This window comes from Myotis daubentonii, chromosome 2 (genome assembly GCF_963259705.1).
Source record: "Myotis daubentonii chromosome 2, mMyoDau2.1, whole genome shotgun sequence".
Taxonomy (NCBI): Eukaryota; Metazoa; Chordata; class Mammalia; order Chiroptera; family Vespertilionidae; genus Myotis; species Myotis daubentonii.
Genome location: NC_081841.1, coordinates 215474315 through 215498975, shown reverse-complemented (window position 1 = coordinate 215498975; position 24661 = coordinate 215474315). Strand labels below are relative to the sequence as shown.

Here is a 24661-nt window from a genome sequence, read left to right as displayed (position 1 = left end):
AGGCAGCCTGTATCTGTCAACAATACGCATTACTGAACGGGAAAAACGCAGTTTCTTTCACTCAGCCCGCATGCCTGTGCCTCAGAAGCAAGCTAATGTGCATACGCTAATAGATCCTTTTTAATTAAAGCTCCTGAATATTTTAAAATTTTGAACTCCAGGATTAGAAAGAACACCTCTTCAGTTCCTTCTGGAGGGGTGAAACCCAACCGCTGTTAGCCGCCTGCTTAGACCCTGACATACTTCATCGACTTACTGTCCATGTGATGTAGCAACACACGTGTGCATGTGCTCTGGGCTGCCCAAAGGTACTCTCGGTTGCATATGTGTGCATTTTCCTCTGGTTACGGATCATGTGTTCTGTTTCGTTAGTAGCCCATGTGCATATGTGTATATACATGTATGTATAATACAGGAAATGGTTTCTGAAACGGTCATGTGTATTTTATGCACGATTGCAGCAGCATATACAATTACGTGATGGACAGAAACTGAACTTCTGCCATTTATATGCTTAGTAGCTGACGCTGACGTTTACGTAGTCCATAAATCCTGTGACTTTTGTTCAGTGATGGTGATCTCCACCTTCACACGGCGTCTTCGTTCCCGTCTCACTCCCTGCTGCTCTTCTCTCCTGCCCCCTCCCCTCTCCCCACAGAAATATGCTCCGTGGACTGCGGCTCGCACGGGGTCTGCATGGGGGGCACGTGTCGCTGCGAAGAAGGCTGGACGGGCCCCGCGTGCAACCAGAGAGCCTGCCACCCTCGCTGCGCTGAGCACGGGACCTGCAAGGACGGCAAGTGCGAGTGCAGCCAGGGCTGGAACGGGGAGCACTGCACCATCGGTAGGCTGTGACCCTGCGCCCCCCGCCCCGCCCCCGCACCTCCCACTGCGCGCCCCTGTGCCCCCCCACCACGCCCCCGCACCTCCCACTGCGTGCCCCTGCGCCCCCCGCCCCGCCCCCGCACCTCCCACTGCGCGCCCCTGTGGCCCCCCACTGCCCCTCGCACCTCCCACTGCACGCCCCTGGGCCCCCCGCACCTCCCACTGCGCGCCCCTGGGCCCCCCGCCCCGCCCCGCCCCCCGCACCTCCCACTGCGCGCCCCTGTGCCCCCCGCCCCGCCCCCGCACCTCCCACTGCGTGCCCCTGCGCCCCCCCCGCACCTCCCACTGCGCGCCCCTGTGCCCCCCTCGCCCCCGCACCTCCCACTGCGTGCCCCTGTGCCCCCCCCTCCCGCACCTCCCACTGCGTGCCCCTGCGCCCTGGGAAGGGCTAGTGTTGGCTGGGTTTCTACTCTGAAAAGCAGTAAACAGGACAAACACAGAGGCACTGGTGGTCCAGACAACAGTGTGGTGGTTACCAGAGGGAAGGGGGCTGGGGTAGTCAAAGGTAAAGGGGGCATTATATGGTGACAGAAGGAGATTCGGCTTAGGGGGGTGAGCACACAATGCGATATCCAGATGATATGGGAATGTACACTTGAAACCTTCAGAATTTTATTAACCAACATCACACCAATACACTTAATTAACATTTTTTAATATTTTTAATTGCAAAAAAAAAGCTGATTTCTTCTAATTAATTTGTACTCATCTTTATTAAACAGGAATTGTTTTTCAGTAACATTCTCATTTTACAATGGCAGTTTAGTTCTTTTTAGAACAACTGATGTGAGTGCGAAGTATAAGAAATTTTTATCCATTGTTTTTTTTGTGATGGCCACAAAAATTGACGCACATAAAGGTGATTTCATTTCTTACCTGTACATAAGCTTTCACTGTCTATTACCTTTTAGTGTTCCATATTGCACGTGCATAACAAAAAAATATTTTTATTTTAAGAAAAAGTCTGTGTGCCCTTTTGGACTTCTGTAGATTGCAGAGTCCCACATCTTTGCACTGGTTAGTATACCTAGTACCACCTTTTCAGGGAATTCAGTGCCTTTTTGCTTTTACCATTTGAGTCACTAAAATGGAAACATTTAATTTAAAAAAATACAACAAAAATAAGTACCAGCGGCCCTTGAACAACACGGGTTTGAACTGTGTGGGTGACTGACCTGTGGATTTTTTTTCAATAAATCCTACATCGTGTTTGACCCATGGTTGGGAGTCTGCGATGCAGAGGGCCAAATGCATTCATCCACCTCCCCCATTTCGAAGGGGGCGGGGCATCTACAGCGATTGGCATGTGCGGAGGGTCCCGGAACCAGGCCTCCATGGAGCCTGAGGGACAGCTTTAAGTTTTCAGGGAGTCAAGAGCTATATGTGGGTTTTGGTTGCGTGGGGGTCGGTGCCCCTAAGCCACGCATCATTCAAGGGTCCAGTGTAATCGATGTCTACCTCAGCTCAGTGAAAGTGTGCAATATCCTATATAATAAAAGGGTAATATGCAAATTGACCCTAAGGGCAGAACAGCCAGTTGCTATGATGTGCAATGACCACCAGGGGGCAGCCGCTCAATGCAGGAGCTGCCCCCTGGTGGTCAGTGCTCTTCCACAGCGGGGAGCGCTGCTCAGCTAGAAGCCAGCTCATGGCTGGCCACCACAGCGGTGGTGGTGGGAGCCTCTCTTGCCTCCGCGGCAGCGCTAAGGATGTCTGGCTAACGGCTTGGGCCAGCACCCCGGGGAGCGGACCTAAGCTGACAGGTGGACATCCCTCAAGGGCTCCTGAACTGCAAGAGGCCAGGCTGAGGGACCCCCCGAGTGCATGAATTTTCATGCACCGGGCCTCTAGTTAATTATAAATGGCACAGGCCTGCAACAATTTCATAACACTTGAGGTATGGCATTTCTCCACACCATTTTGTGTCTGTAGGGTAGAACTTGATAAAGCTTTCGGGGGAGTCTTGTTATCTTAAGAGGTTTCTTCTTCTAACACATCTATAAGGAGTACATACTTCGCTCTTTTTGCTTACAGGAATTGGTTAGCCAGGAAGTTTTCATGGGAACATTGAAACCACATATGTCCTATAAACTGTCACGGTTGTATCTTTGTAAAACGCCATGGGGTTCTCTCTAATCCTGCTGACATCCCTGACACTTGTTTCAAGGAGCCCACTACCACCCACCGTGCCGTGCCCACTGGCCAGGCTCACAGGCTGGGGTGGCCCTGCTCACAGCTAGTAGTTACCAGAGGGACAGGAGCCAGCAGGGGTGTCGGGGAAACCCACCCACAGGCGTCCCCACAGGAGGGGTCCCCCGCAGCGTGCCTCTCTCCAGCAGTGACATGTGTCAGCGCGGGCCATGGTTCTGCCCAGGGAAGCCCCTTGGAGACTCAGGGTGAAAGGTTTTGATGGAGCTGCTCAAAGAGGCAGCCTTGTCAGCACGAGCAAACCACCGACATTCCCGATGGCTCTGCAGGAGAGCAGGCGTTTGAGGCTTCAGTTGGACAAATGAGCCTCATAGGGGAGGGAACAGCCAGCCCCCCAGATGGCAGCCAGGGCCCCAGATGGCAGCCAGGGCCAGCCTGCACACTCAAAGGTTACCTCCCACCTGAGAGGCATCCTCGGGGTCTCATTGTCACAGATGAGCTCACTGCCCAGCCCTGGGGACACGAGATGCACAGCACCCATGGGTGCTCATCCCTCAATTTCGCACGGCGATCCCCTCCCCTGCTCTAAGAGAGGCCACGTAGGGCAGTGGCCGCCTGTTGTTAGTGTGAACAACATTAGGTGGAGAAAAGTTGACAACCACAGTTTGTGTATCTTCCTGTGGACGCACAGAGGACCGGGCAATGCCCCTGTGACTGTTATGCCCAGATTTCAAGATCCCCCAAAGGACATCACTAGGGAGCACCAAATCCGATGCAAAACCATAGAGTCTTTATTCAAGCCAGTTTGGTCACCCCTCTGCCTCCATTACTGGATGTGAGAGAGAGCCCCGAGTCCCAAGAGAACAAAGAATTTATAGGGCTTGGGGTCGGGGGTGGGGGCACACTCTGACTGATTTGGCCGATTCCGGCTGGTTGAGTGAGGGCGGGGGGCTAGTGACGCAAGGGCAGGGTGCAGCTAGGGTCTGGTTACACAAAGACAGGGGGGTGGCTAGCATACTCTTGGCCTTGGGCTAGTTTTCCCCACTTTCCCATTGGCCGAGATAGGGGCAGGCTGAGTAACTGATACATTCTGTGGCTTTTTCTTGAAGAGGGGTTAAGGACACAGCTATCAGTCCTGTTCTGTCCTTTCATGACCACACAGACCCATTTCAAGTCCCAGAATGCCCGCGTACCAGTGGAGAGCGGGGAAAGGGCTCTGATCATATTTGTATGTTATGACCCCACCCCCTCCTTACCCGGGCAGCAGTGAATCGATTCCAGCTGGAGAAAAGCTGCCTATTGACTGTATGTATCCCAGGAAAGCAACAAACGCGTGCGTATCTAGCGGAGAAAACCAGGAAGCGAACTATAAAGTTAACAGGCAAGTTTAACTTGCCACCCAGCAGTTACTAAGCCCTTCTGTTGTTCGCACTGACCGTGGCAATGTTACATGGCTCGTTTCTCACGTTGTGCTGTTCTTGAACAACTGTTCCGTGTCTGGCGACAAGCGGGATCGTTGTGATGAGGTAACATGTCTTGCTGCAGTCCTTAACAATTCCATTTCTACTGTTCCATTTTATTTTGCTGCTTCTATAGTCCCTGTAAGTAACAACGTGGAAATACAGGGCCTGCGTTATTTCAGCATAAATCCTAGAAGCGGACCCTTTTAAAGATGTAGAGAACCTTTAAAGCATTGCTGTCGCTCTTTAATACGATTAGAAGTATCACTCCAGATTTGGGCAGGCAGAGGTCCCACTGGTGGTCCCCTGGACCAGCGGTCGCCAACTGGTGGTCTGTGAGGTCCGAAAGGTTGGGGACCGCTGCCCTAGACATGCCTGGGTGCCTGTCCACTGTGACCCTGAGGGGCCAGTGCCAGGTGGCCTTCAAAGGGCTCTGATTAGACAGCCCAGGGATCTGAGTGTCCTCATCCCGGACGGTCACTGCGCTGTGCGTTTCCTCTATTTCAGCACGCAGGCATCTGGCTGGAAGGAGCTGCCACTTTGTGAGAGAATACTCATAAACCAGCCAGGCTTTTTTTTCTCATTCCATATGATGTGCCAGCTCATTGAATACAACCAGGGAGCTTAATTGAAAGAGAGATAAAGGAGAAATTAAACAGTTAGAAGCACACCGACGTTCCCAATAGAAAGCAAAGGATATTTGTCATCAGTCATCTTCCTGTCTTCGTAGCTATTTACGCTTTTCATGAAACCCTACGGATTTTGATGCTAAAACAGGTTATGAATTTAGAGTATTCCCTGAACACACCGTCTATCGGAAAGGATTGGGTCCTGATGTTTTATTTTTCATATATATATTTTTATTGGTTTCAGAGAGGAAGGAAGAGGGAAAGAGAAAAACGTCAATGATGAGAGAGAATCATTGATCAGCTGCCTCCTGCACAGCCCCTATGGGGGAGCCACAACCCGGGCATGTGCCCTGGCCAGGAATCAAACCGTGACCTCCTGGTTCATAGGTCAATGCTCAGCCACTGAGTCAGCTGGGCAAGGTTCCTGATACTTTTATTAGGGTGTTCATATTTTCTTCTCATAAATCACACAGGGGTGGACAAAAGTAGGATTACCGTTGTTTGTATAGAAAATAATACAATAATTAATAAGTGATACAAGAAGAAACTTTTGCGTACTCACCACTGTCAGCCCACTGCTGCCCACCCTGTGTGTTCCGGTCGGGGTTGGAAAGGTGCTGCTGTTTAAAATCCTGGTGATGAGCGAGGTGCAGCCTGTTGTGGCATTTCCTCCCGCGAATGCCTCAAACACAGAGTTGCTTATTCAGCTACATTGATTTCCATGTACTTTCAGGCAATTCAAATGGAAATTTGGCCTAGGGGAAATCCTAATTCCTTTAAGCTACAAAAGACTAGCTATTTGTTTTTATTCTAATTCTTTAGTACACTGGGAAACAAGATCATTAATGATCACAAAGACACGCTTTGTGCGTTCAGAGGAAACTTAGACGCACAGCACCCAGCACACCTCTATTCAATACCGGTTGCTCTGGGCTTTGTGATGCTGCCATTAGCGGTTGAAAATGAAATACACAAAGTTGAGGAGTTTCCTACTGAACAATAGGGGGTAAGAGAACGATCAAAACTATACCAGGGGAACACTCCGGTCTGTTGTTCTTTTTCTCAGGAAAATGGTGAAAGGGTCGTCTTTTAATTGTTAAATTTAAAAAGTAGGTGACAGTTTGGGGGTTGGAGTGCAGGGGGAGGAAGACACTCTGATAAATGTTTCACTTGGATTACAAAATCAACATTTTTTGTAACTTTTGTAATGTTCCCAAATTGGCGATCGTATTCATAATAATATAGAACAGGGACATGCTAAATCTGTCTTTTCTGCATTTTCATTCGAGCTTTATGGTTCCCCTTACCAAGTGGACATAGGGTGGCGCTTATACCTGCCAGGGCCCTCCTGGGGACATGGGGCCTCCCCTCCGGCCGTGTGACTCAGTCCATAGGAAAGGGGTCTCTAGCGCCCCCTGCCTGGTTCCTGCGGGCTTGGGGGTGTTCACTGAACCTGGTGAAGGTGGGCTACAGGCTCCTCGCGGCACCAGCCCCTTCTCCGGCCTCGCTGGGGGCCGGGGTGATGCGGTCCTGTGTTAATGGAGAGCCTGCACATCAGTGAAGGCCTTGTCCCTTTCCACTCGAGTTTCTTTCCCTCACACTTCCCTTGGGCTGGGGTGGGGGTTGGGAGGCCTCTGGGGTGACTGGCACTTGGAGGATGCACTGAGGAGACGGAGCTGGGGTGCATTCAGTTCCGAGGTGACTGGATGTGAGTGTGAGGTGGGGAGTCACGGCCGTCTGTGCTGGCCCAGCCGCGAGGAATGTTCCTGCCACCGCTGACCAGCCGAGTGCGTGGAAGGGGCGGAGGTTCCGTGAGGCTCTGCCCGTGCCCTGTGGAGCCGCTCACGAAGTAGGTGGCTGGTGGAGGAGAGAGCACATCAGAAATGTGCAGAAACCAGTTAACCTGCAGAAAATCCTCCCTGTCGTCACACAGGGAGTAAACTTCCTGAGGGAAGCCGTTTTCTCCTGCCAGAAACAGACTTGGTTATGGGACTTAATACGCTTATCATTTCCTCCTTGTGGTGAATGTTTTTGAGGGGTTCATCGGAATTCCTGTAATTGGGGGGCACAGGCCTATGCTAGTACCACAGAGGTGAGCTCCTCGGGCGGGAGGCCACGCCCGTCACGCATCCCAGTGCATCCCAGGTCATGGGAACATGAAGTACTGATGCCGGCAAAGACAGCCTGAACTGATAGGCCACCGAGGACATCACAGGTAGCTAACGAATGTCGTGGACCCAACGAGTACTGCAGGCGGCTTAGTCACACTGTGGAAAGGCTTCCCGCCTGGGCTGCGCCCAAAGCTCAGCGACGGTTTGAAATCGCCCCCGCGTGTCGCTAAGGTAAATTGCAGTGGCGGTCGTATTGCTTTGGGAAATGTTCCATGTGTTCTGTGCTTTAGACAAGGGGCATTTCTTTAGGACTTCTACAACTCAGCTCTGAGTGCAGGCAGCTGTTTTGTGGGTGCGGACATCTGGGTTTAACGGGTATCTTTCCATTGAGTTGGTTGCCAGGTCACCGGGGAGGAGGAGAATTTTGAGTCTTTAGGAGACAGCCACTGCGCTGTCCCATGAGAATGAGTTCTGTGCGGTGGTGGCTGTGAGCGGACAGGTTTTCTCTCCAGTCTCCTCCGTGGCATAACGCGGCCCCAGTCATTGCTATACATTAAGCTGATTTCTCCTCAGCTGACTGCAAGGCCCCCTGGCTTCCGAGGCAGCTGTGTTCCGAACAACATGGAGGTGAGCGCCCCTGTCGTTTCTCAGATGGGAGAAGGATAGAAGGCAGTGCTGGCTATTGGCTTTGTTTTGTGATCACTTGGGTGTTACTGTCAAATTCCTCATTTCTTTAGGTTGCATAAACCTGCGTCCTGTCTCTCTAGACTTGGGTTTCGTAGTTTCCTGCTAAACCCACGAACTTAGTCATTTTCTCGCGAGTCTGAGCTTCTCAGAAGAATGTGCAGGGTAGGTGCCCCGTGTCTTAGGGAAGCAGTTCATGCGCTGTATTATCCGAAGGAGGTGTTTGTAACTGTCCATGGGAATTAAAATGTTATCTGCCAGGACAGATTTCTAAAACGTGGATATACCTGTGCCTGGGCGTTCCCTTCTGCTTCCTTAAACCTCCTTTCTCAGCTGCAGTCCGTTTAAATTTAAAAAAAAAACTTATGGAGAGGCATAATATTTCAACAAAAGGCAGTTACATTACATGTCAAATCTGTATTATATTGCCGTATTAAAAGTCCGCCATTGTATACCTTTACTGTTATACTATCCAGTATCTTTTTCGCTGTGGAACACCTCATTGATCTGCATCTTTTTAAAACCACCTACGATCTGAATTTCCACCAAAATCTAGAATGTAGGAGGTGTTCAAGCTCAATTGATTGGACACACAGCCTAACCAGCACTAACGATGAAAACCACTCCCCTCCATCCCCCCACGCTCATCGGAAAAAGTCTTGATTGAGAAGTTTGGGCGCCAGGCATTTGGGAGTGAACCGGGGCCAATATGCTGTCCACTACTTGACAGTGTTAGCCAGGGAGAGACCGGTGTGCCTAGTGCCAGCCTATGAATAGGTCACATTCTTCCCAACACTCGGGCCAGGCAGCTGAGACCTAGTGCAGTGTTCGTGTGCGTGTTAAGCCGTGTTCATCACATGCAGAGATCCCTGTTCCCCTCGTGGGGTAAAGGAAAAGGCAGGACTCTGCATGGGGTTCCATGTCAGGGGGAGGAAATGCGCCCACAGTTTCAAGGTCTATGATGATTCCTTCCCACAGAGCACATGAGTATCCTCTCAGTGGTGGAGTAGATCTCTGTTTTTTTCTTGAACATGAAGTTGAAAATTGCCTCTTTTCATCTGAAAACAATCCCTCCCCCCCCCCCGCCCCACCTGTTTTGGAAATACAATTTGTTTATGGTGTTAATCCATACAAACGCTACGGCTCCTCTGCCTGTTCACATTTAACATCCTCTCTGCTCCGATGACCAGTGAGAAGAGCCCATCTCTATTGCCCCTCCTCACGGGGTCGTTGACCCTCCCTCTCCTCTGAGCACCTCTGTGAGCTGGGGAACAGCTGTCTGGAACCTGGCTACTATTTCTGGGGTTTAACAGACATGTGGCTTGGATAAATTAAGGAGCAGTCAGAGGAGGTCCATAAACACGAGTCCTTTGCCAGCTGCTTTTCCATTAAGCCCTGTTGGTTGAATGAAATTAGGAAATAATTATGTTGGTGGGGAACCTACCATATCCCAATGTAATACAGTGTCTTCCTTTAACAATGGAGCCTAGTGTTGTGTTTTTCCTATCCACCAAATTAGTTTTCAGGGTAATCTACATTGCAAATGGGCCGATTTGCATAAAAACTATGCCGACTTCTTCTGATTTGTCAACACCTCTTTTCTTGTTTTTTTTTTCAAGTCTTTAACACGAAGCCTGGGTGGGTAAGACCATCTGCTTGCAGAGCTCGCCTGCAGCTCCATCACTTAACTCAGGAGACAGGTTACAGCTGTTTAATTGTTATGGTGCCGAATGGTGATCATTCTTTCCAGAATTAATATTTATAGATGTATGCATGGAAAGCATGTGGTTAAACATAAGTGATCTAATTGTGCACTGGTGGCATTAGGTATTCATTAATTAGTCCCCACGTGAACAAGGAAGTGTAAAGTAGTGCTTTTTACAGACACTCCCAACTCCTGGCTTTTCCGACGAGTCCCTGTAGTGGTGACTGGGCCTGGGAGTGATCCATCCCAATGCATCGGCGTGCGCAAGGGGAACTCAACTGGCCGCTGCCATCAAAGCAAGGAGAAAACTATCTTGGGGGCTGCTGCACAGCCCCTAACTCCTTCCTGCCCTCTATCTCGGGGGGGCTGCTGCATGGCCCCTAACTCCTTCCTGCCCTCTATCTCGGGGGGCTACTGCATGGCCCCTAATTCCTTCCTGCCCTCTATCTCGGGGGCTACTGCATGGCCCCTAATTCCTTCCTGCCCTCTATCTCGGGGGCTACTGCATGGCCCCTAACTCCTTCCTGCCCTCTATCTCGGGGGGGCTGCTGCACAGCCCCTAACTTCTTCCTGCCCTCTATCTCGGGGGGCTGCTGCACAGCCCCTAACTCCTTCCTGCCCTCTATCTCGGGGGGCTGCTGCATGGCCCCTAACTCCTTCCTGCCCTCTATCTCGGGGGGCTACTGCATGGCCCCTAACTCCTTCCTGCCCTCTATCTCGGGGGGCTGCTGCATGGCCCCTAACTCCTTCCTACCCTCTATCTCGGGGGGGCTGCTGCATGGTCCCTAACTCCTTCCTACCCTCTATCTCGGGGGGGCTGCTGCACAGCCCCTAACTTCTTCCTGCCCTCTATCTCGGGGGGCTGCTGCACAGCCCCTAACTCCTTCCTGCCCTCTATCTCGGGGGGGCTGCTGCATGGCCCCTAACTCCTTCCTGCCCTCTATCTCGGGGGGCTGCTGCATGGCCCCTAACTTCTTCCTGCCCTCTATCTCGGGGGGCTGCTGCATGGCCCCTAACTTCTTCCTGCCCTCTATCTCGGGGGGCTGCTGCATGGCCCCTAACTTCTTCCTGCCCTCTATCTCGGGGGGGCTGCTGCATGGCCCCTAACTCCTTCCTGCCCTCTATCTCGGGGGGGCTGCTGCACAGCCCCTTAACTCCTTCCTGCCCTCTATCTCGGGGGCTACTGCATGGCCCCTAACTCCTTCCTGCCCTCTATCTCGGGGGGCTGCTGCACGGCCCCTAACTCCTTCCTGCCCGGTGCGTTCTCCCTGAACTGTGGTGCATGTGGGTGCCTGGTAACAGCCTGGATGGGCTGTCCTGGCTGCACGTACTGGCATTACTAAGAAACGTCTCTGAGTGGAGTGCGGATTTCCTCCTGAATTTAGGAATGATCTCTCTCTCTATCTATCTATCTATCTCACTCTCTCTTTCTGTCTCTCTCTCTCTCTCTCTCACACACACACACCCTTCCGCTACAAAAGTTAGCCATTTGTATCCCATCGCTTCTGCTCAGTCCATTCCATAATGAGCATGTTCAGCAGGATGGCCATGTAGGGACAGAACTACGCATGTAACGTGTGCTGTGTTGATGTCTGAGTTCAAAAGCAGTTCCTGTAAAGGTGACTTGTATTTCTAAGTCTGGGGCAGATTGAGTGAGTACTGACACGGATACGTACACGTCCTTTAAAGTATTAGCGGTCCTCGCCCAGACAGGATTACTAAAGAGGGGACACACATGATGTAAGAACAAGTCGTGCCGTGTTCCTTTCTTCAGTTAAAGTTTTGTTTTTAATTTTTCAGTTACCTTTTACATTCAGTATCCTTTTGCATTAGTTTCCTAGCGGTCAGACAGTCACATACTTTACGCAGCGTTCCCCTGATATATTCCCACCTGGCCCCGTGCCTCGTTATGACAGTGTCATTGCCTATATTCCCCATGTACTGGGCCTTTTTTAAATAACTCCCGATCCGCACTCCCCCATCCCCTCACCTCGCCACGGTTCTTTATTCCCCGCCAGTGCTCTGATTGGGAATAGTGCATAAGCACCAGCAGGGGGTTCTGTGAGAGAGGGAATGAGAAAACTTCCCCCACAAAAGGGGAGGTGTCCCCACTGTGGGCGCTAGCTCGTTCATGTAAACAGGGTTCCCATGAAAGGGAGGGTACCTTGAGGAGGCGCAGCAAAGGGGGTACCCCCGGCCTGATTGGGGCAGAGCGCACCTCACGGCTCAGGGAGGCCATCACTGGTAGTGCCACGCTCCTTTTCTTAAAGCCGGCTTCCTTCCTGGCTTCAGAGTCTCCGAAAAGACACCAGCTACTTCATGAGTCTGCAACTTTTTAAACTTCCTTTGTTGACACGATGAATTAATGGTACCTGATATTTATTGAGTGTTTACTATGTGCTGAGGCACAAAGCAGAATTCCTCTGCTGACATTATCTTCCTGAATGCTCCTGGCAACCTTGGCGGGTGGGAGTTACTAAAAACTCCAGTGGGGGAACCCAGGCTCAGCTAGGAGGTAACGGAACCAGAACCCAACCCATGTGAACCATTCCCGAGCCCGTACTCTAAAGCACTAGGCACTGTCGCCTCCCGAAGCACTTCCCAGGTGTGTAGTGTGGGTGTGCGTAGCGGAATCGGTGAAGTTTAAATTTTCCCTGTGATAAAGAGAACGTAATATCGATGTTTCTGTCACGAAAAGATTGAATTGTCATAGAAGTGGACGCATTAATAACGATGTCGATGATGTCTTAATAATGAGATGTCACTTTTTCATTCAGGGAAGTTTGAATTATGACTGATGACAGGACGCATAGTTTGCCACAATAAAAATAACAATTATAACAACAACAAAAAGGCGTTCCAGGAAAGTCCATTTCTACTGTGAAGGATTTAAGAAAAGTGTAAAGTACTTACTGAAAACTCAACATAGCACCCTCTAACATTTAAATTCACCTCCAGTTTTTTCATCAGCTGAAATGAGTAGATGAAATACCATGTACAGACATCAACCGTGGAAAACTCAGCAAGTGGACAGATGACTGTAGAACCAGTCTCAGTTCATGAAAAGGGCTCAGGAGGGCTTAGTGCCCCAATACAGCTGCCCAACATCTGAGCACTCTCACCCATGAAGGAAGAAAAATTCCCTCTCTCTGACTCACCTTTGAAAGGAGCCATTTATTGGTTTTTCCCAAATAAATTAGTTTATCAGAGGTGAGTTCAAAGGACTGTTCAATGTTGTTCCTTATTTTCCCTGATGTCGTCAAGAAAACTAGCAAAAGAAAGACCTCAGTACATTATACATACGTATTTATACGTCTTAATTCTACACGTTTTTCTTAAATGTCAAATTTTATGAAAACACAAAAATAGTGATGATAGATGAGAAATTCTACTCATTGACAGTGACCTAATCAATATATCATTTTTATGGTTTCCTGCCATCAGACTTACCAGTTCTGCTCAGCGACCAGTTCACTAGTTGTCAGAACCAAGTTCATTGAATCAAAATGCCAAAGACTCAAATATTCATGTAGTCTAAAAAAATATGTGTTATAATTTTTGCTTATTAATGTTCAGAACTACCTCTGGATAGTTTCATTCCCGAATCAGAGTGCGGAAATAGATCTGATTTTCTTTTTAGTCTAGGAAATCCTAGACTAAATCACTAAATGTGATTTTGCTTATGTCATTCATTGAATCCAAACAAGAAGTAAAAATCTAGCCCTGGCCGGCGTGGCTCAGTTGGTTGAGGATCATCCTGTCGCCAGTTAGATTCCTGGTCAGGGCACATGCCCGCCATGTGGGCTCTATCCCCAGTAGGGCGTGCCCGTGCAGATCTCTCTCTCTCTCTCTCTCTCTCTCTCTCTCTCTCTCTCTCTCTCTCTCTCCCTCTCATCAACCCCCACCTTCCTCTCCCTCTAAAATCAATAAAAACCTTTTTTTAAAAAGAAGTAAAAATCTAAAGTAGACGTGGGTTACTAACATGTTTACATGTATGGTCCAATGTAACAAATCACGCCATGTGCAAAGACTGTATCACACGGCGAACAATAGTCCTCCCCACCCACAAGCGCGCAGGCGTCAGCATCCGCAGCGGTGCCGGCCCGTGTCCCCTGTTACTCCCATTATGTAGATGCGGTCCACAGCCAGGCGTGAAATTCTAAACAAGAGGAAACTACCAAACAGTGTTCTACCCGCTGTCTGTTCAAAGCTCTGTCGCTTATAATGGCACTTTTCAGCACTGCTGACTTCACCAAATTTGGTTTATCTCAGAGCACCTTTTCCCTCGAATGCAGATATTTCAGGGCTGACTTCACGCAGGAAAAATATTATTTCACTGTTTTGGAACGTGTTCGTATAAATAATGCTCCCGGCTGAAGTGTGGTGTTTTGCTTGGGTGGGTGCGTGTAAGAAGCAAGGTACTTGTGCAGATGATTTTTACACCGAATTTCCGAACTATAAAAGGAATCAAATCTGCAAACTTTCAAAAACAGTTCCTTTGAAGCAGGTTTTCAAAAGTGGTGGCAGTGTCGAGGGCGCAAAAGCTCTCTATGACGTGCGCACACGTGGACACACAGTTATTCTCCACTGGCCCAGTCTCACTAGGTGTTAAAATTCAAATTAATGGGCTCTCCTAAGTGGGATAAAATATTTGCAATGTTTTGTCCTAATCTTAGAATGAGGATGAGAGAGAGAGAGAGAGAGAGAGAGAGAGAGAGAGAGAGAAGAACACTTCAAATTGAGTAAATTGTCTTATGATGTTCGAAATTATGTCAGGGTCATCATCCTTTATGACAGAGTAATCAGTAATAAAACAGTGCAGGGCGTACCAATTAAGGATCATCAAACCAAAGGGTATGCCGCCCGCTTGCTGATGTAGACAGCTGCTGATGGGAATAAATAGATTTAATATGCACGTATTCTCAGATGGTAGCTTTCCTGTCATTCTACAGGAACTGGCATGTGAATCATCTGAGAGTGACACCTACTTATGGCTTTAGTGAGATACTAATGTGAATCACTTTCTAAAGGCTGCGTCATAAGTATTAGGAGATGCACCCTGCGAAATAAAATGTGCCCTGGACTCTGAGGATGTTCGGTCATCGCGAGAGTGGAGAATGTGTCTGTATTTTATTATGCGCGTCTCTGACTGGATTATCCTCTTTCGAAGATGGGCCTCTAAGATTTTCTTATTGTACGAAACTGAGAGAGGTCCTCAGAGCCCCGGGAGTCAGTTCAGGAGCCCAGTGGACTGGACTCTACTATTTAATAGGCCCTAACCAAGCACATTGTCAAGGGCAGAAGCAATGCACCTCGTTCATGACTACACACACCAGCAACTATGTATACATGGGCCAAGGATTTGTACTTTCCCTTTGTGAGCTGCCTCAGTGCGTATAACCAGCTTGGCTGGCCTGTGTTTCTTCTCCGTGTTTTTAAGCATCAGTTTGAGAGCAAAAGGAAAGCAAACTTGGGATTAAGCCTTTTCCGTATCCACCTCCCCGTGTCCCAGGCCCTCCCCAAGCGGGCACGCACGTTCCTCTGTCCTCATTGCAAGGGAGCAGCCTTCTCTGGGACTTCTCGGCAGCTGTCGCTCGCACAGCCTTCACCCACCCACCGAGCTGCTTGTCTTCTTTGATTTCTCAGACTCATTTGTTTTTCTTTTTCCTGCTGTTGCCCCTCAGTCTTTACATCTTGCCAATTGGTTTCCCATACTGTGGGCTCTTAGGACAGGTTACAGCAGTTCTTAGGGAGCTTTCTTAGGTCTACAAAAGGTAGATTTACTCTGATTTATGAGGCTGTGTCAACGGATTAATATTTCAAGTTAGTTTAGATTTTAATTTTATGTCCTGGCCTCTCCCTTTAAGTGTCAATGTTGAATTAAGAATTTCTATATTTTTTGTCTTATTTTTTCGTTCAAGTAAGTTTACTGACCAATCCAAACAGACATGATGCTTCTGACAACCTCACGCATGTGCACGGTTCTTTTGAATCATCAGTGTGGCTCATTTACTAAATATGTGGGCTCTGGCCTCAGACTCCCTGGGTGGAATTTTGGTTTGTCGCTTGTTATGATTTTGACCTTGAGAGAGTTATTTAACTTCATGTGCCTCCGTTTCTTCATCTGGGAAGTAAAGAAGATACTAATAGTGCCTGGGACACCAGGGAGTGGTGAAAGTGAAGTCAGCTTAGCATCGTTTCCAGCACATAGTAACAGGCAGGAAATGGTAGTTACAGTTAATGCCACTGCCTATCAGGATGGAGGGATGGGGTGAGGGAAGAGGAACCGATGGACCAAGGAGAGAGGAGGGTGTTGTAATGGGGTACTACTCATATTTGCTTCTTTCTTAAAAGGTAGCCCTGTATCATTCATAGGCTTCCTTCAGAAGCTGCAAACATATGTAAGACATACTAGCACCACCATAATAAATTGTACGTGTCATCATTTTATTCAGCGGACAGTAAGACATCCCCCGCTGAGCCAGGCAGTGAAATACCATGGCCAGCATGGCCACAGAGTCTCCATTTCCAATGGAGAAGGTTTACACATCGGTCCCACGTGTCTGTCCATTCTGAAGCCGGGTCTTGTCATGGAATCTCTTCAATGAAATGACCACAGCTCGCTCTTGACTCTCCTCTCTTTTTACACTTAACCTGGTGTTCCTATTCCTGGGCTCCGTCCATGAGAAGTACTCAGGGACTGGGGGGAGTCGGGTAACTGGAGGAAAAGGAGGGAGGGCTGCCCACAATTTTGAGAGAGAAGCAAATGAGGCACCAAGATGTAGGTAGAATTTCCAAAGAGATGCTGTTCCTCCCGAATCTACATATTCGGGTTAAAAGTGGCACAAGGAGACGATGTCTGAGCAAGGTCCCTCCTAAGGGATCTTAGAATCCCCATCCGTGACTAAGGGGACAGACAAGAGAAAGTTGTTTTGTGTCCACCCCGACCCGTCTTCCCCAGCATGCAAAGGAGGAAACACAATAAGTAACATTTTTGGTGATCTGAACTTTTGTCCCATATCGAAAAGGTGACTGAGTCGTTACCTACCTGGACAGCAGGTAGACTGAGGACCTCCAGTGCCTGGGCTTGGCATCTGTACTCAGGGAGGACTGTGTAGCTGAATGTATTTTGAGGGAGAGAGATGATGGAGGCCCAGATTTTAAAACACACCTGCCTTATGCCATTTAAGGGAGAGCCCCCTGCGCTTTCCCGAGGAGGCCACGAAGATGGCACCTAAAAGATGGGCGGTGCCACCCTGTGGCTTCAGGGAGAGAAATAGCTGCTAAATTCCTGGTAGGTCCGGGCTGGTTGTGCAGTGGATTGTTCTGAACCAGAGGAGGAGACCTACTGGCCGGAGCTGGAGATGTGGGCTCGTTCATACATCAGCCGGGTGTTGAGAGTCGGCCAGTGTGGACCGAGAGCTCCTGGAGGCGCTGGGACCACGGGCCGCATTTTGTGTTTGTGAGCATGTGTGCCTTTCTGCTGGGGGAGAATCCATGACTTTCTCCACTTTCCTCAGATCTGACACCCCAAAGAGGTCAAAAATCACTATCTTACAGGAAACACGGGAATGCTGCCCTCTGTGTTCCCCGTGGGTCTTCCTCAAAGACAAATAAGCAGAAGTCCAGGGAGAGGGTGTCAGGAATACAGCATTTTCCTGGAGAATCGTCTCTTAAAGGCTCCAATTCCCATGTCTAGCACTCATTTTATAAGAGTTTTCTTCTGTAAAACAAATTGCAAACTTCTTCGTAGACTGAGTAGGCAGGACTCTACTTCAGTGTCTGTAATTTCTGTGGCAATTTAATGTGCATTTCAGCACTGGTCAGGCATCTTAATTTTTAAATACACTGTATTATCTGTATGATTATTGTGCTTAATGGCTTCTGACAGCTTGCCTGCATTTTTCTGATTGTTTCCTGTAGTGGCTTAAAAAGCGGTGTTTGTATTGTTGCAATGATCATTTCTAATCATTATTTGAACCTCAGATGTCGACATCTCCCTTTAACTCCTTTATTGTTTAGAACCAGGCTTTTGTGGTGGTGTCAGAAGTGTTACTCTTCAAGGCCAAGTTGTTGGTGGTGGTTTGCCCTTTTTCTTAGCTTTAAACTCTCAGTCTCATCATTGTTGCCTCTGATGTAAAATGCAAATGCCAAATCTTGCTCTCTTTTGCTCAGTACATATATTTTCTTATGGCCCATGTTTACCCTTTGGAAAACTTGTGCTACTTATTTTTCACATTTAAAGTGTTCCATACATTTTGACCTCCTGTATATTTTAAATGTATTTTCTCATTTCAGCTTCACTTTTGCTGTTCTCTAGGCTCCATGACAAACTTACCCTTACCACTGTTTTGAGATCCACAGTTCTGCATAATTGATTCTGTTTGCTAACATAATGGGATTAGCTAGATGAGAAATAATTTATTCCTACGTTAAAACTATTAATCCCGGCCAGAGTTCATCGCATTCCTCAGTTTGGTTGTGTTAACTGGCGTGGACCTGGTGTGAAAGCAAAAGGCTTACACTCCAACTACAATCGGTGTTATTAATGCTTATGAACTAGGAATTCCCTCAGAAATCCTACCCACCCAAATCGGGATTTTCGGGGAGCTACTAAGGGGCTCTAGTAGATTACGTCATGTGCAGAATGAATTATTCAGAAACTCTATGGATGATGTTATTCAGTAATACATTTGTATTGTAATGTCTGAAAATGGAAGTATTTTTATGAAATTAGAATTTCAGAGTGGTGCCTCTCACTGCTCTTCCCCACCTGAGCCTACTGTCAATCAGCGGTACACACGCTCCTGTTTCCCGCAGCTGAGGAGCCGCTAATGGACTCCGGTGGCAGCGTGCAGCAGCCTCTCACACACGCGGTACAGACGTGTCAGAACCACTTACGGCTTCACTTACACACATGACAGAACCAGCAGACTTGAGAGGCTCAGCCGCAAGTCCTAGTTTAAATCCTTCGTGGAAGAGTCCGGCTACACGTGCATGCGTCAGTAATGAAACACAATCCACAGGAGCGTCTTTGAAAAGCAATTTTAGGTCATTAAAGATGCATGAATTTTGACAAAGCAAGAAGATTTGGGGCTTATTAAGAATATGTTGGCCCAAGCCCGTTTGGCTCAGTGGATAGAGCATTGGCCTGCAGACTGAAGGGTCCCGGGTTCAATTCTGGTCAAGGGCACATGCCGGGTTGCAGGCTCGATCCCCAGTAGGGGGCGTGCAATAGACAGCCGATCGATGATTCTCTCTCATCATGGATGTTTCTATCTCTCTCTCTCCCTCTCCCTTCCTCTCTGAAATCAATAAAGAAATATATTTTTTAAAAGAATGTGCTGGATCTCTACATTGAGGGGAGAGAGGTATCCATGCTTCTTCCAGAGAAAGGTGCGGGCTAGTTGTAACCTCGTGCGAGAGGTGGTGGACAGCGATGGAAAAGGCAGCCTCCATCCGCTGTTTCTGCGAAGCTTGTGTGAGAAACGGAGCTGCTCCCGTGAGAAGACAGGGCCTTAGCGCATCTCCCAATGGGCCGCCCAGGCGGCACCCTACTGCCCACCTGCCGTGGAGTTGAGGCCACTGAGTAATCATTTTCTACACAACTTACCTTTTGATGATAGATTGCATCTCCATTTGCTCAAGGATTCTCAACTTATTTTTATTTTTTGCTTATTGATTAACCATGATAGTTCAACAGTTTGTAAATACGCAAGCAACTGGAGAGAGAAGGTGCGCGAAGCAGGGCTTGTGTGGGTTTGTCTCGGGTGGGGAAGCTCAGAAACGCAGAAACAGTCCCTCCCGGGCTGTAGTCTCCCCCTGTGGAACCCTTATGCAACTACTCCGTTCAAAACAGACTTTTAAAACACAGAAGTCTTTTCTCAAACCTCCCCCCCCCCCAAAAAAAATTTAAGTTTGATTATTTGTAGATCTCATCGTTATAAATTTCCAAAATTCTCTAGCACTAAAGAATGGAGGCCACTTGTATCAATTCTCGGGGTGGGGGGCGCTTTCTGAGCGGCCTGGGAAGGAGGTGGTCGCTGACCTGAACATGCTGCTTTCAATGCTGGGCGTCCCCACAGCCATGACTGCGTTGGCTCACACACGAATGGGTTGCGTTTTGAGAAGCTCTGAGGTGCCTCTGTCGTGTGATGTGAGTCTCCTGTCAGCCGCAGTGACTCGATTTGCATGTAAATTCTGAAAATTTCCTTGTCCCATGTGACATTTCTGAATTGTCTGTCTGTTCTTTTCTCCTTTTTAATTTCTCCAGCTCACTATTTGGATAAGATAGTCAAAGGTACTGTATGCTTGCTCTTTGTTCACGTTTCTCCATATCTATCTATAGAACCATGTATCTGATTGCACTAGCTATGAAAATAGGTTGGTTTTCATGCGTAGTTTTTTGTGAATTATGAGTGAGGCTTAATTATGTGAAATGCCTTGAATTTTCAGTAGAGAGACTTAAATGTCTGTGTCTCATTTTTATAATTTTGGGTTATCACAGATTTCATTCCTATGTGAAAGGCCTTCACCAGAATCCCCAAAAAAAGCAAAATAAATAAAATAAACTGAAGATAACAGTGCATTTGCTGTTTTCTGTTTACTTATTATCTTTTGTTTCTATTTTAAGATCTCCATTGTTGGCAATTCAGCTAATGAGCTTTAAATTCTAAATTAAAGTTCTCAACGGCCCACTCTCTTATCGCAGAAAAAGAAATTGCCAATCTGAAGATGTTGGTTAACATATGTTGAGAGGAATCCCATTTATACTTACATGAAAACTTCTTGGCTTTTCATAAATGTTTCAGGACACATGCGATATCATAATCTGCTTTGTTATTCCCTTAAAAGCTCTAAAATATCGTGCGTTCTATAAAATAAAGAGTGCCACCGCTTGAGCAGAAAACAGCAGATTCTCGTGTCTTCAGTTATCGTAGAAATAGGTGAAAACCATTTTTCCTGAAGAGGAAATTCCCTTTCCCTTTCTCCTCAGATTCCCTATTTTCTAGTCCTTGTTCGTGCTTTTCATTAGAATATGAAAAGATTCATGGCAATGTCCAGGCTTTCATTTAATAACCCCTGTTACACCCAGTCAGTGCTGCACCTCAATCTTTCTTTCCAGTTAAAAAAAAAAAAAAGGCATCCATAAAGTTCACCTCTTAGGTATTGAATAGTCTAGAAATGCAGACAGTAATTGTCTGAAAGAAAAGAAGCAGCAAAATTAATCTCATCTTGACCTGGTGGTATCCATAAGAGTGATTTTACCACACCCCACCAGGCTGTCAGAATCGCTTTCTGTTAACGCTAATCTTAGGAGGCAGAAAGTCTCTTTGAGATACTTTCCAGTTTCGCACTGGAGGAGGGAAGCCACTATATGAATTTTTTTATATACAGACTTAAATAAACATCTTTAAACAGATCGTTCCTCACACGTCCCCACACCGAGAGTAGCATTCTCATTGTAAGAAGCAGCACAACAAACCCCAGTTGGTAGAATAAGTATTTTTTACGCAGACATATTTTATACCAATTTATAAATAATTCTGTCCAAAGACATCCGATTTATCACCAGTTAACTCTCCCCGTTTCTGGGCATTTAGATCCTTGTTTCTGTCAGTGTCGTGTCAAACCCATAGGTCAGAACCCAGGGCCTGCCTGGGCGTCATCCTCATGACCAGATCACGTGGCCGCATGCCAGATACCATCGTCAGGAAGTGGCAAAAATTGTTTTTCTTTTTTTTTTTTTTTAATGTCATGTTAGACTGAAACGATGATAGCTTTTTGGATATATTAAATTATTTTAATCGTTTCCCAAATTTTCCCTCCTTGCCCATAAAAGCAGACAAGATAGGATATAAAGGTAACAGCATAAAAGCCTTAGGGAGATTGTCACCAGACATCACTCCGCGCTCTGTCTTGAAGCACGTCACTACCGTGTTTTTGTTCAGTCTATCGATGTTTTATTGTGGTCCTTATGGTATTTCATTTCGTCCGTCCTCAGTACTCGGATCTGCACAGCTGCCACATTGAGTTGGAAATCCTGTCGGTCCTGTCCCATCCGTATGCAGCCTGAACCCTAATGTTTGTTAGAATAGACGCTCAGCTGCTTCGATTTCCCGGGCTTTGCTTCTCCTGTGACGAGGAATGTACTCTCGGCATAAAGTATAGTCACTGAGACTGGCCTATACTTTGTGCAGTTAACTGAACGCACTGTAATTTCACATGAGTACACGGCAACTCTGGGGCCAGATAAAATTAACGTTCTCGTGCCCACTTCCATGCTGCTGAATTGAGAGGGAATGTTTCAAAGCAACAAGGCGCTCTCAGGAGACACGTCCTAAGGAGTGACCAGTATCTGTTCACAACAGAGTAAAAAAACCTATGCCGGGGAGCCCGAAATTGTCGTGCGGACATGCCTTTGCGCACCACGCAATCAACCCATCGGCCTTGTTGCTTGGCTAAAGGGGGAAGAAAAAGGAGGTTAATTCTGTCTGGCCTGCAGCTACTTAGCGGGTCGTTGCATATATTTCGGTCCTGCCCAGGTAAGTGGTGTCTCAGGGTCGGGCCAATCAAAGATGCCACTTGGACGAGAATGAGATTCCGTGGACAAGGTTGCTGTTTCTATCCGTGTGCAATTACAGTCCCTGTGCTGTTGACAAAGGCCTGTTCCCACTCAGTGTCCCTTCTCTGTGTGTCCGGGGTGCGGCCACTCTCCGTTCTCAACTCCCGTGCCTTCTCCTTCTTCGTCTCTCTGACAGAGGGCTGCCCCGGGCTGTGCAACAGCAACGGCAGGTGCACGCTGGACCAGAACGGCTGGCACTGCGTCTGCCAGCCAGGCTGGCGAGGAGCGGGCTGCGACGTGGCCATGGAGACCCTCTGCACGGACAGCAAGGACAACGAAGGAGGTAGGGGACGCTGAGCCCGAGAGCACGGGTGTGCGGGGCACGGGCTTACAAGGCACGGCGAGTGCGTAGCTACCTGCCCCCCCCCCCCCAGATGAGATTGATTGAAAGATATGTGAGGCTGCGTGATTCTGTTTCCGCTTTTCCCTGCGATGGTCACCGTCCGGCCGGGGAAAGGGCAGCCGGGCTGCTGTGCACCCTGCCGTTCTCCACCCCTTTCCGAACCCCCGGTGACGGTCATCCGCGCCACGGTACTCAGGGCCCGGTGAACTGGGGCTCCGAGCAGTATTTTAATGACGACAGCCCGGGAGAGGCAGGTCTTTCCAGGCTCTTCTATGGTGAGACGTGGGTGACAACGGGAAGCAGGCACAGGAAGCAGTCCCCTTGAAGCTGCACTCGCCGTCTTTTTCCCTGACCTGTCCTCCTGGTGGGAAGGGTCCTGCTGCACCGGGGAAGCGGGGTGAGAGAGGATCCCTCTCCCCACAGTGCACACCCCCTTCCCCATGCTGCTGGGCGAGTGTCAGAAACGGGGAGAGGGGAGACCTCCCCATGGTACATACACCTACCCCCCCCACACACCTCCCCACCCCCCGTGCTGCTGGGTGAGTGTCAGAGACAGGGAGAGGGGAGACCTCCCCATGGTACATACACCTATCCCCCCCAAAACTCCCCACCCCCCCACCCCCCATGCTGCTGGGTGAGTGTCAGAGACGGGGAGAGGGAGACCTCGCGGTTGCCCCTCAGGACATGCCTGCGGGATGAGTTTCTAGCGAGGCTGGGCCCCTGCGATCCCTTGCTCTGTGCGTTGTGTGTCTCACATGTATAGAAACCAGTGCTGAGCCCCTGGCACACTCTCCATGCCCCAGGTTGGCGAAGCAGCCACCCATCTCCCTGTACACCCTTGTACCCAGAGTTGCTTGCACCCACCTACCCTCTAAGGCTCTCATTCCATAGAGGGTTTTGTGACTTGAAATAGTTCCCCATATGGTGGTCCCACTATGCAAGCTTCAAAATGCAACAGCTTGCCACAGGTGATTCTCTCTTTATAGAAACTTGACATACGTATTAATAGGATGACTTATTGCTGGCAGTGGTCACCATGTTCCCATCTTTCCTCTAGTTAGAGAAACCTAGTCAGAGATCCCTTTGACATCTTGCTTCCCTGTCTGGGTCTCCAGGGGACAGCCCCTGTGGGTACCTAAGGCACTCAAGCCCCCTCCTGGGTATTGGATGGTTGAGGGCACAACACTGACTTAAAGCTTCATAGTGAACGTGGTGTGAGCCTGGTGGAATGCCACTGTGTAAATCCTGCAGGAGTGGTTCATCTCACTTGGAAGTAGGGAGGGTTATGTTTTGTCCTTCAGGGATGCGTCAGGAAGATGTACCTAAAACAGGCTTTTTATTAAAATATTTGGAGGTGGGCAATAGTACAGAAGAAAGCACAATTGAGTTGAGGTTACTCAGAAATTAGAAAGATAGAAGCAGTAATGAGGGAGAGAGAGAGAAAGAAAATGCAAATGAAAGGATCAAACTGCAAGAAAAAGTAGGAATGTGCCTAGGAGTAAAAGAGAGAAGCAAAAAAATGAATGAAAACTAAGCATCAGAATGAGTATGAAGGCTGGTAGGGTTGCTCTAAGTCTGGAGATTACCAAGTGAAATAAGGAAATACTTGAAAATATTTTTTTAAAGTTCTAGCAGGAAGATGATACTGCTGTGTTCTCCAAAAACATATTTAAAAGTAAAAAATAAATAAAATGAGAGTAACAGAACTGGGAAGAGAGAGGGAAAACAGTTAAAAGAACGAGAGGAAGAGAGAGACAAAATAACAAGGTATTGTGAGCACTTCCCAAAAAGGATCCAGATAACGGAACACAGAGGGGCACTCGGAGTCCAGAGCATGAACACCTATTCCTGGTAGAGATGGTTTGGGGGGGCCTGGGGGATACTGGGTTACTACTGGATCCTCCTTCAGGGGAGAGAGCCAGGTTGGTCTGAGCCTTTGACCATCCACGGAATTTGGAGCATGGTCAGCCCCCTTCTAGGAAAGGGAAGTCCATGCTGGGCTCTCAGAAGCAGAGGACCCCAATAGCTTCCTGATCATTGACAAGGAACATGGGGGTTTTCGCACTGTTTG

The 24661-nt window shown here is 48.3% G+C and overlaps 1 protein-coding gene across 7 annotated transcripts in view; it reads left to right on the top strand.

Annotated features, from left to right (window-relative positions):
* The window catches only part of TENM3 (teneurin transmembrane protein 3), a 584034-nt gene that overhangs the window by 494427 nt on the left and 64946 nt on the right, over nt 1-24661 (top strand). For 5 of the 7 annotated variants that reach the window (XM_059685785.1, XM_059685786.1, XM_059685783.1 and 2 more), the window contains 3 exons: nt 659-844; nt 19896-19922; nt 22384-22530. In XM_059685785.1, coding sequence (XP_059541768.1) covers nt 659-844; nt 19896-19922; nt 22384-22530 — 360 coding nt within the window. The remainder of the gene's footprint in view (nt 1-658; nt 845-19895; nt 19923-22383; nt 22531-24661) is intronic. The other 2 variants (XM_059685788.1, XM_059685787.1) reach the window with 1 other exon arrangement.